At 52.0% G+C, this 19,715-nt stretch overlaps 1 protein-coding gene across 1 annotated transcript in view; it reads left to right on the top strand.

Moving 5' to 3' along the window:
• Positions 1-1,242: 1,242 nt before the first annotated feature.
• LOC149341458 (uncharacterized) overlaps positions 1,243-19,715 on the top strand; it is a 62,267-nt gene continuing 43,794 nt past the window's right edge. The window contains exons 1-3 of the mRNA XM_089542863.1: positions 1,243-3,526; positions 17,161-17,707; positions 18,191-18,520. Coding sequence (XP_089398989.1) covers positions 3,512-3,526; positions 17,161-17,707; positions 18,191-18,520 — 892 coding nt within the window. The 5' untranslated portion in view covers positions 1,243-3,511. The remainder of the gene's footprint in view (positions 3,527-17,160; positions 17,708-18,190; positions 18,521-19,715) is intronic.

The following is a 19,715-nucleotide window of genomic DNA, read 5'->3' as shown; positions in this document are numbered from 1 at the left end:
ATAGCCTGAGTCGTTTTGGGGCACTGAACCCCATAAAAACACACAAAACAAATTTTCCGACTGGAGTGGCGAGTCTCCCTTCCCCTTGGAAGTCGCGCGGAAGTAAGCCCTTGCACGTGTGCGCGCCTCTGTGTTTGTGCTTTGGTGTTTTTAGTGGCCGGTTGTCAACGAAGCTGAGAACAACCAAGACAGCGGACGAGAAAACGACGAGCGGCGAGCAGTGTGTGTGCGGTTGCTCGACTGTGCGGATGCGCGAGCAAGATGGAGCGAGGTGTATGAAGCTGCGAGCGTGCATTTATCTTGTAAATAAGTTTTCGTTGTATATATAGTCATCTTTTGTTTTCAACGTACCCGTTCAACCGTTTTTCCAATCAATGCGTGTGATGAGTGTGCACCGAGAGCGTGTAATGAAGTACAGAAATGAATTTATCACCCGTGTAGTCAAGCAATTCGCCCAGAAAAATCCGAGGCGTCTACAGTTGCTGTTCAAGGAAGACTGACTGAGTGACTGTAGTTGCGTGTTTGTGACGATATTGTGCTGTGTGCTGGTCATCAATCCGGGTGAGTCGAGAACCCGTATGCAGCAAGACTGAGCACTTTTCTCCACGAAGTGGCAGTATCTTTTTGCATTTTTATTAATTTTAATTGTTTCTTCGTTGATAAACTCCAATGTATCTCTCCTAGCCACGCTTTAATTTGCTGTTTTGTAATTTTTATTTCATGTGTGTATTTCACTTATTTTTTATTTATATATAAATAAATAAATTTACTCCACAAATAGTGCCTTTTTGCTACGAACATACCCCCCCCCCCCTCCGGCGCCAACAACCAATGCCCCCCCCCCCCCCCCCCCCCTCTGCAAAAAATTCTGCGGACGCCCTTGTTGTCATGTTTCTGTCTTTAATACTGTTTATTGTTAGCATTTGTAGTAAGTCGTATTGCTTACACTGCTCCATATTTACGTCTCACGCTCACGGAGAAGCACCGCCTGGATTGCCTTATCCGCAGCGGCGTCAAAACAGCCCTTGGTCTTCCTCTCTCTACTCCCAACGACAAGCTCCTCGCCCTTGGTGTCTCCAACACGGTTGACGAGCTCATTGAGGCGGCCCTCCTGGCCCAGCGCCAACGCCTCTCCCTAACTTCCGCAGGCCGCTCTATCCTCGAACGACTTCGCATCGCTCCCTCCCGTCCGCCATCCTCGGTGGTCAACCTCCCACCTGCCATCAGGGCCAACATCAAGACTCTCCCTTTCCCCCGCAACATGCATCCAACTCATCATCAAGATCGCAGAGAAGCTCGGGCCGCGTCACTCCAGCAGCGATATGCTGGCCGACTTGACGTGCTTTACACAGACGCAGCAGACCATCCTACTCGGACTGCTGCAACAGCGGTTGCCACAGATGAGAACATGACTCTTCATGCCTCCTGCTCCGAACGCACTTCACATATCACTACAGCGGAGGAAGTAGCTATTGCTCTCGCGCTCTCCACTTCTAAAGCTAAAGTAGTCATAAGTGACTCACAGCGCACCATTCTTAATTTTACTCATGGCCGTATTTCAGTCGAAGCGTTTCGCGTACTCATATCAAATCCTCCTAAACACCTGACCCTACTGATATGGGCTCCAGCCCACATGGGTCTGAAGGGTAATGAGGGAGCACATGAGCTAGCTCGAGGGCTCACTTTCCGAGCAGCTTATCACCCCGCCCCCAACATGCCCGCCTTGGTCAGGAAGGACACCATAATCACTTCACGCGATCTGCTCCAGCACTATCGTCTTTCTCGGCAACTCTAGTGCAACACAAGCAGAAGAGGTCGCGATTGCTCTCGCGGCCTCACATTCCAATTCAAAATACATAATCACCGACTCGCGAGGGGCCTGTCGGAACGTCGAACAAGGCTGCACTCCCTTCCTAGCCTATCGAATATATCAAAATTGCATACGGGATACGGACCCCGCACACCGTTACCTCATATGGGCCCCTGCTCATCAGGGGTTGGCATGAAACGAGGCAGCAGACGCAGCCGCCCGCGCGCTCTCTCACCGGGCTGTTTTCTCCTCCCCATCCGATCAGGAACCCGATTTTAATCCGGTCTATACATTCAAAGATATTACAACATATTATCAAAATTGTCATCGCCTTTACCCTAGCCCATGTAAAGGCCTGAAGAAGGCGGATGAGCGGCTCCTTCTCCGTCTTCTCACCAATACTTTGCTGTGCCCGGCAGCGCTAAAACATTTTGACCCCTCCTTTAGCGGCAGCTGCCCACACTGTAGTGCAGTGTCTTCTGACACCTATCACATGGTGTGGGCCTGCCCCTCCAACCCCGCTATTCCCCCCATCCCCAACCCAACCCGGGAGGACTGGGAGGCGACCCTGCTCGGCTGCCACGACTTACAGGCCCAACAAGCCTTAGTCGGGCGCGCCCGGGCGGCGGCAACCGCCACTGGGGTCCCATACTAGGGACCTCCACCTAGTGTTTGTAAGGATCGGTCCCTTACGGGCTGATCCAAACATACCTCCAGTTCATTCGAAATAAATGTTTTCACCACCACCATCGGCAACTCTATCCATGTCCGCACCAAGAACTTACAAAGACAGAGGCCGTCATACGGCGCCAACTCCAGACGGACACTTTCCCCAATCCCAAAAGATTCCATAATATATTTCCTGAACGGTATATGCCGATGTGTAAACACTGCAATATCCCAGCAGACCTCCTTCATATGGTCTGGACTTGTCCACGACAACACATGCCAACAGCCACACAACATACCTGGGAGGCTCGTCTACGCGGCTGTACCCTAGACGACCAACGAAAGCTCATCGGTCTCGCTCTAGAGGCTGCCAGATTCCAAGAAGTTTTGGCCGACCCCTAGATATGGGCCTTCGACCCCTTGACTGTTTTAATAAATGTTTACCAACCAAAATCTAAAGCAACCTTCTAAGACAGCACCGTATTCACTACACGCGCGGCTCCTCCTCCGCCTTGCCGCAGCTTCTCGCTTCGAGATATCCAGGCTTAACATTAGCTAAGCCACAGCCAATTTTTCTTTCGTCTCTCTTCTCCCCAAACCGTCCACACCAGAACCCTACTCCTTCTCTTCTTCCCCTTCCCTAGCGCACACTAGCGGGCCAGATATTCATCTTTCCTGCCGACCTCTGTCCTCTTTCAATCAATAAACTTTTCTTTCTGTTCACGTTCCACTTCACTCGACCCGGATTTTGTTACATTGCGTATACTCCACCTAATTATTCACATTGTACACACTCAAAAGCTTCTTTCCGTAGCTCACTTTTCATTTAATTTTCCTTCAGTTCAGCCATAATTCCTAAGACGAGGAAGGCGTTGCAGCGCATTCACGCGCACCGCGTGTCCGGCCAGAATGGCATGCTTAGAAGAGGACGATCACGCGCCACACGCATCTCGTGCTCCAGCCAACAACTGCGAACGGCCTTTCTCGGCGACCTCGGCTTCCTCTGCCCCTGCTAACTGACGGAAAAACAAGATGCAGACGCAGAACGTGAGTTCGGCGCCATTTCTTGTTCGCCTTACCCTTCTGCGCCTCCTGGGGACGGCGGGTCGCTCTAACTTTTATTACCAGCACTGCGTTACCCGACACCCTGTGAGCACCCTGCGCTAGAGGCTTCAATGCCTACCGTAACACACAGCCTTCTGAGCGTAGAAATAAAATATAGCAGCGTTCGTATTCTATAATGATCCGACACGGACGCCGCCGCGAAGGCACAGTAGTTATGGCACTCAGCTGCTGGCGCGAAGGACGCGGGTTCGATCGCGGCCGCGGCGGTCGGATATCGATGGAGGTGAAATTCTAGAGGCCCGTGTACAGTGCGGGGTCAGTGGAAGGTAAATAACCTGAGGCGGTCGAAATTTTCCGGGGACCTTCACAACGGCGTCCCTCATAGCTTGAGTCGCTTTGGGACGGTCAGCCCCTTAAACTAAACCGGACCATTTGAGATACTCATTTTACATTTCATTTAGACTGCTGTCAGCGTGACGGCAGCAGCAAGCGGCAAATCCCACAAATCGCAATACAGCGGGACCCCGCGTAAACGATAGCCACACGCCGCACGCATCAGTTAATAGTTGGCTGCGTATAACTGGCTGCGATGCGTAGCCAATGGCGCGGTATGGTCGCCAATGAGCCAACGGTATGGTCACTTCCCGCGGGTGTTTAAAAGTTGCAGTGACGTCACCTATCTACAATGACCAATGCCAGAATGCCAAATGGATTAGAAATAGAAAATCGATAACGGATCTTTATACAAGACGGCCCCAGTATTTGCTACGAGGCCACCTGCCATAGCTTATCTCTCGTCGCGAGCATCCACGCTCTGCCGAAGCCGTTCGGCGCATTCATGTGCGCGGCTAAGCATTATCTGATGAACCAGAACAAAAAAACTGCCCACGATTACGTTACTTCCTAATGCGAAATTTGAGCTCAGTTCATCGGCTGTTTCAGCTTTTTGATAGATTGAGGCAAAGAATTCGAGCAATACATGTATGTACAATTACAGAAAACTTGTTTTTCACATTTATTCCTAAACTTGTTTTTCACATTTATTCCTTCTTCAAGAAATACTCCACTAACAGTTTTTGACTGTCATGAAGGAAGAAGATTTGTGGTCGGAGAAATAGATGGATGTATGCTCGACTTGCTGCACCAATGCCTGGTTCTCAAAGACGAGGTCTACGCAAGTATTTCGCGAGGTTGTCACGAAGGGCTTCCACCGGTTGACTCGGTCACGGCTCAGAAACAACTGGCAGAGAATAAACTATCTATAGAGGCAGGTGGTTCGCAGTGGCGGTGGCTACGTGTTTCGGCTCGGGCGGTGCGAGATTCGCCGCCACCGATCCGGCGCTCTGATTGCCGCCGCACAGGGGTGGCAGTGGAGGAGGAGCGAAGAGAGCAATTAAGTTATCGGGAGGTCGCTGGAGGCAGCGCGTGGGCGCACAGGAACGTTGTCCGGCAAGTAACTGACTGATGCCGCTGACGCTGCTATCGAGTCAAGTGAACGTGGCTCTGCGTTTCGGCCTGGGATGCAAGCACCGTGATCTGCTGATGCCGAGCCGGCGCTTCGGCAGCAGGAGAACACAGAGGGCGGCTGCCGGCACGGAGGAAGAGGGCGGCTGGGGTGGTACACGCTGTGGCGAACGGCGGCGGCTATGAGTTTCGGCTTGGGCATGCGGGAGAAATGGCGCCAGGAACGCGAGCAGCTAGAGCAGCGCGCTGCCCCGGATTGGGGGGGGGGGGGGGGGGGGCTGTGAGCGCGCGGAGCGAGAGGACGTGCAGCCCATCGGCTCTGCCAACTTTTAAGGCGGAAGCCTTTCGTTGTAAGCAGGTTGTCGACAGAAATGCCACGCTTTTCAATTGGTCGGAACGGTCATGACGTCACAGTGCGCGAATTTCAAACGGGGCCAATTGGACTTTGGCTAGTAACAGTGCAACCAATTAAAGGGATCGTATAGTGATGCTCCAAGTAAGCGTAAATGAGTTTAGTTAATTGCTTACTTACCCAATTAGCCTAATTAACCTTTCTAGTCGGGACAGATAAATAAATAAAACCGAATAAGAAATTCGTCGAGTTCGGGAATCGAAACCCGGTCTACGGAGTGTGAGACGAGCATGCTAACCACTACGCCATGCCAGCTCGATGGTTTGGAGCGAACAAAGTTCACTCCCATCTCCCTCCCTCCCCTTACGGCGAGGTTCAGGTGTCCACCGAGATATACGAGACAGATACATTTCCTTTCCTCAAAAACCAATTTACCGACGAACAAGGCGTAGGGCCGAACGGGCGATGGCGTTCTATGGACTCCCTGGCAGCGTTGCAAGACGCTGTCGCGTTTCACTCTTAGAGGCGAAGCCTAACAACTTAACAACGCATCAGTGACACCAGCAGCAACACTGCGCTTGAGGCTTTCGCCTCACCGCACTTTAGGTCAACAAAGTGCCCCCCTGAATTTTTGGCTGGAGCCACGGAATTCCGACCGGAACCCCATAACACAGCTGCGTCTGTCTTTGTGAACCTGACAGCTACCTGAAGATACCACTCGTACCCAGGCGGGCCTACATTTAGACCTTTTAGGGCCGATCCTCACTTGCGTATCGTGCCAACAGTGCTAGGCCTGACGCCTACGCCGGCGCCAGGCCGTGAGTGAGTCGCCCACCAGCGGCAAGATGGCTTCTGAAAATGCAGTACAACGTGGCTACGAGCCGGAGATCATGGCCTGGTCCGAGATTCCTGCAACTCCAACGCCTGATGGTATCTGCGCACATTCAAAACGAAGCTTTTCAAGCTCGTCGAACGCCGCACCCGCAAGCGGAACGCTAATGACAAGAAAACGGACGCCACATCGGCAGGACGCTCAACATGGCAAAACGCTGCTGCGCGCGCTGCAGCGCTTCATGACCGGCCCCAATCTAAGACCAGACCTTCCAGGAAACCAAAGCCGCTTCCGCGGCTTCATCCCGAAGACATCGTTATCATCCTGAAGCCCCGGGTGACCGTCGCCCTGAAGGATGTGTACCAACATGGCGAGCAGGGAGCAGCGTTCGCGGTCAAACTGGGCGCCAATGCCGCAGCATCCATCAGCCTGCTCCCCTCATGGGAGCAAAAACTGATCGTTGCAGGTATCCGAGAGCCGCACGTCGCGGACAAGCTTCTGCGGGAATTTGAACTCACAACATCGAAGGGCCGGCTCTCCATGTACGGGTAGCTGAAATTCGCTGCCGACGTGTGCCGCGGCGTCATCACCGTGGCCAAGCACGAGACCAGTGAGTCGCTCCAAAACAAGATCCAGTGGCGTGCTGGAGAGCTTGACGATATCCGCAAGCTTGGAAAATCAGACGTCGCGGCGCTCACCTTCGCGGGCAAAGTGGTGCCGCGATATGTTCACTACAATTCAGAGTTCACCCTTGTGCGGCCATACAAAAAAAAAAAAAAACATCCCAGCCTGCGTGCAGTGCGGCACAGTGGGTCACCGGGCGGACACATGCCCCTGCCCGGACGAAAAGTGCGGCCTCTGTTGCCAAAACGGTGCCAACCGTCGACGGTGTCAAGACACCTCATCAATGCACTCCGTCTTGTGCAGTCTGTGGGCAAGCCCACGCTACCAGCTCCCGCTACTGCACGGGAAAATTCCGGCAGCTCAAGGTGCCCGGCCCCAAGGCTAAACGCCCAGAGCTCCAAGGAAACCAGCGACCTGGCAAGCCGCCAAGTCGCCCATATTCAGGTGTCAGTGGCGGAACTCCGCGTGGTTCTCACGGCACCGACCACAGAACGTCGTCGGCTTTTTTATCGTCGGTGAAGTCAGCGCCCGGGAAAAAGACGGCGCTTCCATCACCCAGCGACAGGGACACTTGCCACTTCCCGGCCCTCAAGACAAATGGCGCTGCCGGCGCCCGGTCATCAGCGCCTCAACACGGCAAACAGGTGAGCAGCTGGGATGAGATCGCCTCCTCCTCCTCCCATCCCCCCCCCCCCCCCCCCCCCAGTTACCGTCTCCGCACTCGACGCGGAATACAAAAAACAGATCGACGTGCCCCGGGCACAAAATGAGCTTTTGCTCAACAAACTTCAAAATTTAGAGTGAACATTGGCGTCCGCCGTTCTGCGCCCGCAGAACTCAGACGCAATGGAGAGCGACGTGAAGATCTCGCCTGCCCTCGTGACAGCCATCTCCGCTATGGAGGAGGGCTTAACCTCTAAATTGCGATCTATAATCGAGACCGCCATGGACCAGATCTTGACCAAGGTCAAATCTGCCATCCCCTCAGTGGTCTCGAAACACATCTTGGACAACCCCCGCCTCTTCCGTCGGACGGGGCCCATTACGGACGCATCCCGTCCTTCAAAATTCAACCATCTCATTATTGATTCGGACAATGAGGACAGTTGCCCCGATCCTTCCGTCATCACCACCTTGATGGCACAAGTAGCTGGCTTTGGGGCAGCCAATCCCTCCTCTTCCCCTCTAAAAATTTTAAATCATGGCAAGACACCTTAATCAAACGAGTTTTATCATCTCCAACTCCGCCATATCAATTTCAATAACACAATTTAACTGTAGAGGCTTTAAAGCCCGGACTAAGCGGGCTAATTTCCAACCTCTACCTTGAAACCTTCGAGTCCCTACCAGCCGTGGTTGCCCTCCAGGAGCCAGGTCTGGGCGCCACACTTTCAAATTACGCGACGTTCCAACAGGATCCCGCGTCTTGTCTTCTCGTTCACAAAGCCTACACAGCCAACTTAGTGGATCCCGACCTCCAGCTCGAGTATTCCTATGTAATGGTGACTATCCTACCACTCCGCCGCAGGGACCCGCCGTTGCATATACTCAGGGTGTACTGCTCTCCCAAACTCAAGCGAGTGACTTTTGCGGACCTCTTTAGCCGCGCACTAAGAGTAGCGGGTCGCGATCCCCTGCTGATTGTGGGCGACCTTAACTCTCCCAATCAGTTGTGGGGGTATCGCAAGGAGGAGTCGCTCGGACGTAAGCTGGCGTAACTTGCGTCCACGTTGGGCCTCACCCTCCACACGGACCCCCTCCACCCAAGACGGCTAGGGAATTCCGTGACATGGGATACGTGTCCGGACTTTCACTCGCAACATACGACACGCAGACTGGATCAACACCGAGGAGACCCTCGGTAGCGACCACTGCATCCTTAACACTACACTACGCACACGCCCCCTCAAGCGTACCAGAACACAAGCCCGTATCCCAGATTAGACGAAATTCAGGCAAAATTTCCAGTCACTTGATAATACACCCATTTCTGAGCAAGGATACCCAGCATGGTCCCAACAGCTGCTAACATACCTTTGCTCGCATGAAACTCAGATCCAGCTCTCAGAGGCGGTCACTGACGTGGATAACCACCTTCTACACCTCTCAGCTATTGGCGACGCCAAAAACAGAATAGAAAGCTTAAAACTCGAATTTCCGAGCTTACCCAGAAAGCGGCAAAGTACGCGGCCCAACTCGCCGACTCCAACTGGGTGGATAGATGCAACACGGCCGCTCGACAAATGTCCAGCTGCAACACGCTGCGTCTCTTTCGAGCCTTAATCGACCCAACCCAAACACGAACCGAAACACAAACATTTGCAGAGAGCCACGCACGCTTTCCCTGGTAACACAACTCAACTGGTACAGAAACTTCGGGACCAGTATATGTGTACAGCCCAAGATCCCCGTGGATCTGAGTACTCTTATGCAGGGAAAGAGAACACGTAGTTGGATCACCTTTCCAGCTCCATGATCTACGGGCGGCTCACGCCAAAATGAAACGGGGCACTGCGCCAGGAAGGGATAAGGTCAACGTCAAGCTTTTGACGAACTTGCCCGACTTATAGCATACCAGTCCCTCCTCGATTACATCAATGCAATTTGGAGCGAGGACACTCCCCTGCCAATCGACTGGAAAACGGCTCTGGTCACTTCTATTCCTAAAGCAGGCAAACCAATTGACACAGATAACTTTCGCCCCATCTCTCTTACCTCCTATGTGGGCAAACTAATGGAGAGGATGGTGCGGGATCGGTTATCTGCATATCTTGAACACAAACATGTCTTTGCGAGCACCATGTTCGGATTCCGCCCACGCAGATCCGCACAGGATGTCCTCCTGCAACTCAATCGGGAAGTCCTTGACCCCCTCGAATGCCCCATCGGGTAGTACTCGCCTTGGCTCTTAAAGGGGCACTTGACAATTTAACACGCAAGATCATACTCACTAACCTAAGCCAGAGCGACTGTGGCCTCAACGCTCCGGGAGGCGCACCTTACAAACCAGTACACGCTCTTTTCGCTAACGAGTCGGGTCGCCGCCTTCTTGCTCGACTCCATATCCAGCACTCCACTCCCATGGAAGACAGGTTCCACATCCAAGAGCTGTGGAGACATGCCCTCCACGTGCGGCCTCTTTAAGCCAACATGTCACACGAAGACCATAATGGTCGGCGCCTGGCAGACCGACATTATGGCAACAAAACGGGTGTATACTACGTAGACGCCTCCGGTCCTCACCACGCGGGATGGTACACGGTCGTGGTAGTTCACAACAGCAACACAGTTAACGGCCTCAACTTTAGAGCCCGCAGTGCAACACAAGCAGCAGAGGTCGCGATTGCTCTCGCGGGTTCACATTCCGATTCAAAATACATAATCACCGACTCGCGAGGGACCTGTCGGAACGTCGAAAAAGGCTGCACTCCCTTCCTAGCCTTTCGAATCTACCAAAATTGCATACGGGATACGGACCCCGCACACCGTTACCTTATATGGGTCCCTGCTCATCAGGGCTTGGCAGGAAACGAGGCAGCAGACGCAGCCGCCCGCGCGCTCTCTCATCGGGCTGTTTTCTCCTCCCCACCCGATCAAGAACCCGATCCTAATCCGATCTATACCTTCAAGGATGTTACAACCTACTATCAAGACAGTCATCGCCTTTACCCTCGCCCATGTAAAGGCCTGAAGAAGACGGATGAGCGGCTCCTTCTCCGCCTTCTCACCAATACATTTCTATGCCCGGCAGCACTAAAACGTTTTGACCCCTCCTTTAATAGCAGCTGCCCTCACTGTAGTGCCGTGTCTTCTGACACCTGTCACATGCTGTGGGCCTGCCCCTTCAACCCGGCTATTCCCCCCATCCCCAACCCAACCCGGGAGTTCTGGGAGGCGACGCTGGGAGGCGACAGGCAGGTGCTTTGAACCGCCATGGGCGTTTCAATTTCGGTTCCTTGCGCCAACCTTGCCTTGGAAAACATCGAGACACTCGCCCTTTCTTCTTTCCCTCGTCGCCCAAAAATATTTTTGCGCTATGTAGACTGTTTTTGCGTGTTGAACTGGGAAGACGCGCCTGCACTACTACATCATCTGAACTCCATCCAGCCAACCATCCAGTTTACTATGGAAGAGGAGCGTTCCGGTCGCATTGTCTTTCTCGACGTTCTAGTACAGCGCACAACGAACGGCCTCGTGACGTCGGTCTACCGGAAAGCCACACATACAGGCCAATACCTGAACTTTGTCTCTGCGCATCCGGTTGGATACAAGCGCTCCGTGGCATGAACGCTCTTCACATGCGCGCAACGCCTATGCTCATCTCCACAAGGGCGAAGGAAAGAAGAAAAAAGGATAAAAGAAGAACTCTCTAGAAATGGCTACCCAAGGCAAATTGTAAACTCGCAGCAACGCCGAGGTTCAAATCCACTCACGGCACCGAAGAGCGGAAGCGAGCCGCCATTCCCTACGCGGTTGGTGAGAGCGAAACACTGGCAAGAATCTTCAGTGATTACGATGTTCAAATCTGCCACGTGCCTACAAACAATCTCAGACAGCAACTTGTGCGAGTGAAAGTCAAGTTATAAAACACTAGATACCCCGGGGGATCACAAAATGAACAAGGGAGGGGAAAACCTCAGGTTGCTTGAGCCAACGTTTCGACAAGGGGACTTGTCTTCGTCTGGGCAAAGCGTTCATCATTGGCAGGGATTAAATAGGGCCTTCGCTCAGAAGAGGAAGGTCCGGGGGTGGGGAAGGAAAGTGGTGTGAGAGGGGATGCGTGTCAGGAAGGGGAGGGAGGTGAATCTTGATTCGTTAAGCTGCAATAGTGGAAAAACTTATATCCGGGGGGGGGTGTGTAATGAACAAAGGCTTTGAAGGGGCTGCGACGGGTGGGAGGCGCTGGGTGGACCTGCAAAACTCAGATAAGAGGATTAGTCAGAGTGGTACAGGGAAATGAGAACAAGGCAAACGAAATAGGCTGGCACTGGGAGGAGAAAGAAAAGGGGGGGCATTTCCAAGGAAGGACAAGGCAGGGGGGGGGGGGGGGGGGAGGGCTCGAGTTCAGAGAAAGCCAAAAGGTGGGGGCGGAGGGGGTAACAGGAATGTCATGGTTTCCGAGAACTGATAGTAGGGGATTAGGAGAAAAGAAAAAAAAAGGTGAACAAAGGGAGAGGGTGATAAGGCCGGAAATGTGGTGGGAGATATGACGTGGAAAGGGTGCAAAGAGCGATAATATACCTATGCGAGGTTCTAGGAAATGGTCTGACCACGTGCAAGACATTTGTTAATTTAAAATTATGCTAACCCTGGAATGTACCTGAGAGATTCCAGGTTTCCTCTGGACATGTTAATCCCTGTTGGTTGCAGTGTTTTAAATTTGTGGATTAGGAATGCTTCTCTGTATTTTCGGTCCCTAGTCGATTTGAAGCCTGACTGAAGAATGAACAATTTGAGTTCGTCGAATTTGTGATGGCGTTGATTAAAATGGGTCGACACTGCCTTCTGTTCATTCCGTGTTGTGTCAGCCCGGTGCCCGTTTAATCCGGCACTCATTGTTTGCCCGGTTTCTCCGATATATTGTTTCTGGCAGAAGGAGCACTGGAGCATGTAGATAATATTGGACGATGTGCAGTCAAAACTGGTCTTTATATCGAAACTGAAATCGCTTGCCGTACTTTTAACCGTAGTGTCCCTTTGTAAATGTTTCCATGTCTTGCATCTAGGTCGAGAGCATGAAGTTACTGTCGGTGGTGGTTTCTTACCGAGCCTAGCATGCACCAGGATGTCCCTCAGGTTTGTGTTGCGTCTGTATGTTACCCTTGGTGCGTCGGGAAATATTTTCCTGAGACGGTCGATACCAGTTAAAATGTGGTGGTATTTCCGCAGGATATTGTTTGTTTGGAAGCGCGTTTGAGTATTTCGTTATAAGTGCAGGAGGTCGTTGACTGTTAGCTTGTGTTCATTTTTTAAGAACTACATCTCGTTTCAAAGTGGTTGCTCGTTGGAACGCATTATTAAGGGTTGTCTGTGGATAGTTTCTGGTGATTAGTGTATTTTTTACTGAGTGGAGGTGTTTCAGGCAGTCGTCGTCGTCGCTACATATTCTTCTTAGTCTCGTTGCCTGTCCTACGAATATACCTTGTTTGCAGTGTCTTGGATGATGGCTAGTGAAATCTAAGTATTGTTGTCGGTCATAGCTTCCTGTAAAGTGTGGTTTTGAGCTTGCTATTTTCTAAATTGACAGTGGTGTGAAGGAAATTGACTTGCGTTTTCGAGGAGTTGAAGGTGAATTTAACGCTGGAGTGGCATGAATTGAAATGTGTGACGAATTCCTTCAGGGTCTCAGCCCCATGCTCCCATATCATGAAAATGTCGTCTATGTAACGCAGGTATATAAGTAGTTTTTTTAGAAATGAATTTAGAAGTTTAGATTCTAGTAGCCCCATAAAAATGTTCGCGTAGGTGGGTGCGAAGGGAGTGCCCATGCTTGTTCCAAATACTTGAAGGTAGTAAGAAGAATCGAATTCAAAGTAGTTGAGTGTTAGCACCAATTCAAGTAGCGTGAGGTACACTTCAGTTTCGTGCGGGTGAGGACTGAGTTAAAGTTTTGGAGAGTGCGTCGATACCTTCATTTATGGGAATATTTGTGTACAAAGCGGCGACGTCAAGGGTGACAAGTATGCTATCTGCTGGGATAATGGAAGCGTCATTCAGAGACTCTATTATGCGGAGAAAGTGCGGTGTATCCTCGACAACGGAAGGGAGGTGGGTGGGAATATCTGCAAGATAGTTGTTCAGGAAAATTGATAAGTTGTCTGTGGGCGTGTTATTGTTTGAAACGATAGGTCTGCCGGGGATATCTGCGGTAAACAAGTCTTCTGCGGAAACCTTATGGATTTTGGGAAGTAGGTAAAAGCGTCCTGCCTGTTTGTTTAGCGGATTTAAGAAGTGGTAATCGGACTGCGTGATTAGTTCTCTTGATAGTAAGTTTGCCAGTTTGTTCAGAATCAATTTGCAGAACTCTGAAGTGGGATCTGAATCTAATTTCCTATAATGACAAGGGATGTTGAGTTGCCTAAAAGCTTCTTTTTTGTATTTTTCGGCCGGCAGGATAACTATGCTACCTCCTTTGTCTGCAGGCTTAATGACTATATCGGTTCTAGAAGCTAAGTGGTTCCGAGTAGCCTGTTCCGTTGAGGTAACGTTTTTGCGTTTTCGAGCTTGCTTTGTTTGGTCTATAATTTTTTTTCGAGACAGATTTAATGTACAAGTCTAATTCGGGACTCTGCTGCGCTTCCGGCGTCCACGTGCTTTCGGCTTTGAGAGGGATGGGATTAAGACTGGTTACTTCAGTAGGGTGAGCACGTGTTGACCACGTGTTACAGGAAAGAGCTAGGTTAGTAATCGGGGTGTTCGTTTTTTCGGCAAAGAATTCCTTAATTCGCAATCTTCGCGCAAATTCTGTGAGATCTCTGTGAAGTTCATACTCGCTAAAATTATTGTTAGTTGGACAAAATGTAAGGCCATGCTTCAGAATCCGTTTGTCGCTATCACTTGTCGCTATCACAGGAGACGGCTCAGGGAGCATAAAAATGACGTTGCCAAGGGGCGCACCGAGGAAAACACCTTGGCAGATCACCATAAATACACCGATCACATTATCGCCTGGGACGCAGCCAGTATAATATCCACCGAGAAATCATTATCATCCCGCCTATTCCTAGAGTCATCCCATATCCAATCAACTCCGCACACACTTAATCGGACACGTGGGTCCATGCCAGCAGCATACGCGCACTCATTACAACGACCTTCACTCGTATAAACACGGCCGATCCGTTTTTCGTTTTCGTATGTGAACAAAAGATCCGTAGGGGTCCAGAAACGTCATTTGTTTTTACCCTATTGTTCTCCAATTTCTTGGCAAGTGTCAGGTTTTTCAGAATGGCATACAATGGAAGGTGCATCTGTCGTGGGTTTGAATCGCTGTCGTAAGCTAGCCTCCAACTTGATTAGCACATGTTAGCTTATGCAACGAGATATGTTAGGACATCACCAGGAACGCTGTATACGACAAATTGTGGCGTCACAATTTTTATACGGATGTCGGGAAAACTGGCGCCACATGGAGGTCGGCCTGTGGCGAGTATGGGGCAGTGGCAGTGCTCGGCTTGAAGAGAGGGTCGTAATGGTGCTGGATGACGCCACCCTCTTAGTTTCTTGCTCTCGCTAGGATGTTGTGTGCCATCTGCGAGTACATACACGCTGTCGGCTTTTCTCGCAATGGGACTAGTAATGCTTTTGCATTAAAATGGTAGGTGTAACGTTAAGCGACAGGAAGAGAGCGTAGTGGATGAGGGAACAAACTGCAGCTGTTGACATCCTAGAGAAGGCGGGCGGCGGCGGCAGGTTTTTGAGTTTATAATCACACCACATTCCTCAGTCCCCTCGATCCGCTAAAAAAAAAGTTTTCTAAAGGATCAAGAAATATTTAAGAAAGCAAAAACCAGTTTCGACCAAAAGATGACGTCACGACAGGCCGTCCTACAAAGACACGGGTACTGTCACAATGCCAATCGTATGCCCTTAAGGGGTAACGGGGTAAGTAGCCATTTAAGGGGTAACGGAATGGATTCCAAGAGTAGGCGAAGCGTAGCAGTTGGTTTGGTTGGTTTATGGGGTTTAACGTCTCAAAGCGACTCAGGCTATGAGAGACGCATTAGTGAAGGGCTCCGGAAATTTCGACCACGTGGGGTTCTTTAACGTGCACTGACATCGCACAGTACACGGGCCTCTAGAATTTCTCCTCCAAAGAAATTCAACCGCCGCGGGTTCGAACCCGAGTCTTTTGGGTCAGCAGCCGAGCACCATAACCACTGAGTCACCGCGGCGGCTGTGAGCGACATAAACTTAGGTGGGGGGGGGAGTTAGGAAGCTTGCTGGAATAAGGTGGCCGCAGCTGGCACAGGACAAGGATAATCGGAGAGGTACGGAAAGGCCATTGTCCTGCAGTGGACGTAGTCGGGCTTATGATGATGATCGTGAAAATGATGAATGTCGCTCATTTCGTTGATGAACACACACTTTGATGCACTCCAATCTGGCATGACGTGCTGTGCGCCTTCTTGCATGGTCTGTTCTGAAAGTCGTAGGACTGGTTTTTTCCTGGGCGAACGGGCGGACGAGAGGTGGTCTGCGCGTGCAGGATCGTTGAAGGGGGATATTGGGAATGCTGTGGAAAATCGGCAGTCGGCTCTCGGCCGTTGAAGAGAGGAGGTCGCTTGTACTGCGAACCCCTGTCGAAACGTCTCGTCACGCAGAATCGTCGAGCGTTTACTGCATCAGCGATACGCGATCAAATTTTGAGTAAATCTTGGTAAAACGGGCAAAGAGACTCACAGCATGATTAAGGAGGCCTACGGTGACGCTTCCATGGGTAGATCAGGTGTTTTTGATAGGCACAAGCTTTTCCGAGAAGGTAAGGGAAGAGTGGAGGAAGACGACCGCTTCAGACGCCCTTCGACCAGCAAGACCAACGAAAATGTGTAGCGAGGGAAACATTTACTTAACAGTGATCTATTAGAATGATTGCTGATGACTTGAGCATTCCTCAAACCCAAGTTTTTGGGATCGTGACAGAAAACTTACCCATGAGGAAAGCGTGCGCGAAGTTGGTGCCGGGAGTGTTGTCAGAGGAGGAAAAGGCCAACCGGTAGGATCTTCTTCGTCATCTGAATGAGGACCCCGATTTTTTGTCCCGCACAAGGCGGCAACGCTGTCTCAGCCCCCCTACAGCCTCGACTTGGCCCTGCCAGACTTTTTTCTATTCCCGAGAATAAAATCGACGCTCGAGGGGAAACATCACGGATCGGTAGAGGTGGTTCAACAGGCCGTGACGAGGGAGCTAAACAGCATTCCGGTCCAGGCGTTCCTGGAGGCGTACGAAAATTGTAAAACTCATTAGCAGCAGTGAGTAGGTGCGGAAGGGTGCTACCTTGAAAAATTGTAATCGTTTGTACTATTCTCTTGAATAAATTTTGTCTAAAAAATGAGTCCTACTACTTTCAGAACAGACCATGTATTGCGTTGTTAATCGAATCAGGGAAGGACAATTGTTCGCAGGTTTTCGGATGCCCGCTTAGACGTGTGGTAACGTTTAATAATTGTTTCACTTTCAAGTCGATCCTTCCTGTTCCTTTTTCTCCTCTTCATTGTTGCTGCGTCGCATATGGCAGCCTCAGACTGCTGCATAGCTACTGGCTCAAACTTGCAGCCCCGTTGCAGAAGCTTCTCAGTTAGTTGCGTTGTCCTAAACTTATTTTACCCAAACGCGCCTCGCAGGCTACTGCAGCTAATAAAGATGAGAAGCGCAAGGGTGGCGTCAGCCCCGTGACAGTGGGCCTACTGGCACTCCTGATACCAGTGCTGATCGGCGTGGCGCTCGGCATCCGGTACACCACGCGCGGACCGCGTGTTGTCACCGTCGCCGGCATCGAGACAACGTCCACCGAGACGGCGGGAGGAGACAAGCCGGCGGACGTGACGAGGGGAGGAAACGAGACAACGCCCCCCGAGACGGCGGGAGGAGACTTGCCGGGGGGAGGAAACGAGACGGAGGGAGGAGGGAATCCGGGTGGAGGAAACGAGACGGAGGGAGGAGGGAATCCGGGTGGAGGAAACGAGACGGAGGGAGGAGGGAATCCGGGTGGAGGAAACGAGACGGAGGGAGGAGGGAATCCGGGTGGTGGCGGAGGAGGAGGAGGGAATCCGGGTGGTGGCGGAGGAGGAGGAGGGAATCCGGGTGGTGGCGGAGGAGGAGGGAATCCGGGTGGTGGCGGAGGAGGAGGAGGGAATCCGGGTGGTGGCGGAGGAGGAGGAGGGAATCCGGGTGGTGGCGGAGGAGGAGGAGGGAATCCGGACGGAGGAGGAGGAGGGAATCCGGGCGGAGGAGGAGGAGGGAATCCGGGCGGTGGCGGAGGAGGAGGAGGGAATCCGGGCGGTGGCGGAGGAGGAGGAGGGAATCCGGGCGGTGGCGGAGGAGGAGGAGGGAATCCAGGCGGTGGCGGAGGAGGAGGAGGGAATCCGGGTGGTGGCGGAGGAGGAGGAGGGATTCCGGGTGGTGGCGGAGGAGGAGGAGGGAATCCGGGTGGTGGCGGAGGAGGAGGAGGGAATCCGGGTGGTGGCGGAGGAGGAGGAGGGAATCCAGGCGGTGGCGGAGGAGGAGGAGGGAATCCGGGTGGTGGCGGAGGAGGAGGAGGGAATCCGGGTGGTGGTGGAGGAGGAGGAGGGAATCCGGGCGGTGGCGGAGGAGGAGGAGGGAATCCGGGCGGTGGCGGAGGAGGAGGAGGAAATCCGGGCGGTGGCGGAGGAGGAGGAGGGAATCCGGGCGGTGGCGGAGGGGGAGGAGGGAATCCGGGCGGTGGCGGAGGAGGAGGAGGGAATCCGGGCGGTGGCGGTGGAGGAGGAGGGAATCCGGGCGGTGGCGGAGGAGGAGGAGGGAATCCAGGCGGTGGCGGAGGAGGAGGAGGGAATCCGGGCGGTGGCGGAGGAAGAGAGTCGAGAGGAGTCTTGAGAGCGGGAGGAGACAAGCCGGTGACCGATACCGCGCCCACAAAGCAGGCTAGTGGCAAAGAGACCCACGATGGGCCCCTGCTTGCAGATGTGAAGCCTGCACATTATGCTGTCACCCTAAGCATTACAGGTAAGCCAATACCAGAGCTCTTAGATATTACTTCTTGCGAAACACCCCGCAGGGCCCGTGTATCAAAAAACGGTGGGTTGAGGTGGCCAAAATTCGGCTGTTTACGGGTTGCCGCCTTACTCGCGGGGAATAATGCATGCTGTGTTCAAGTTGCAATCTTCGTGATAGTTGATAACCGCACAGCCGCCTGCCAAGAAAATCAATGAACCAAATGCATTACAAAAATCTATTAATATAACAGCCCAACAGCCCGTTAGTCTTAGTGGAATGAGCCTCGGCACTGTTCTTTTAGTTTTCTTAGTGGCCCCGTAGTAGGAAGTTTAGAGGTAAAAGAAACAAGAAAGAAAAAGCTTTTCAGAAGCCAATGAAGACACATGGCAATTGCTTTTATTTACCACTTCCAGACGGCGCTACCATCTGTAAGCCATCAGAAAGCAGCTACGGCAGCTAGCCACTTTTTGAAGTGGAGTTACCCAACTGATGGGATCTAAGAGTTCTGAGCCAGGACATGGCCTAAGCATTTCTCAAAAGGATATCGAAGACAACTCTCGAATTTTTCTTCCGTGCAATTTGGCTTCTGGTGCCTCTGTTGCCATCTAATCAGTGGCAAAGACGGATCACTGCAGTGTAGCAATAATTTTTCCCGCCAGTTCAAGTTCGTAATGTTCATGATGGCGCCAAGTGAATCGTGAGTGTGATCCAGCTGAGAGATACGGAATGTTGGCGTAATTGCAGTTCGTGACAATAGTGCGGGTCGGTGACAGCTCATTTATCATCTGATGAAATCTTTTTTACAGAAAATAGCCTCTGCCAGTAATGCTGCATTGATCCTTTTCCGTCGACGCCAGCCGGAGGCTGAAGTGACATGTAATGTCGCGGGTAGTGGAGCTTTTGCAGGAAAGGTACACCCGTCGGAGACGGAACTTTGCAGAGGCAAGGACAACGTCTTGGGGACGAAGGTGGTGGTGGTGGAAACATTTATTGCCAATGATGTAAATCATGGGGGCGAAGCCCCCTACATGGCACTTGGATGCCTCCTCAATGTGAGGACGAGGCACCCTTACAACGCGAAGGATAGCCCCTGGAGCGCAATCCTTCTGTGAGCGCTGGAGATTGTCCGGCGCTGGTCTTGAGCGGACGAGCTGGTCAGAAGAGACTGCCAGTAAGACTAAGCCGCGGTTGATGATAGAGAATG

Source organism: Amblyomma mixtum, chromosome 5 (genome assembly GCF_055824585.1).
Source record: "Amblyomma mixtum isolate Tamu chromosome 5, ASM5582458v1, whole genome shotgun sequence".
NCBI lineage: Eukaryota > Metazoa > Arthropoda > Arachnida > Ixodida > Ixodidae > Amblyomma > Amblyomma mixtum.
Note: the sequence above shows the minus strand (reverse complement) of the source record. Positions and strands in the feature narration are given on the sequence as shown.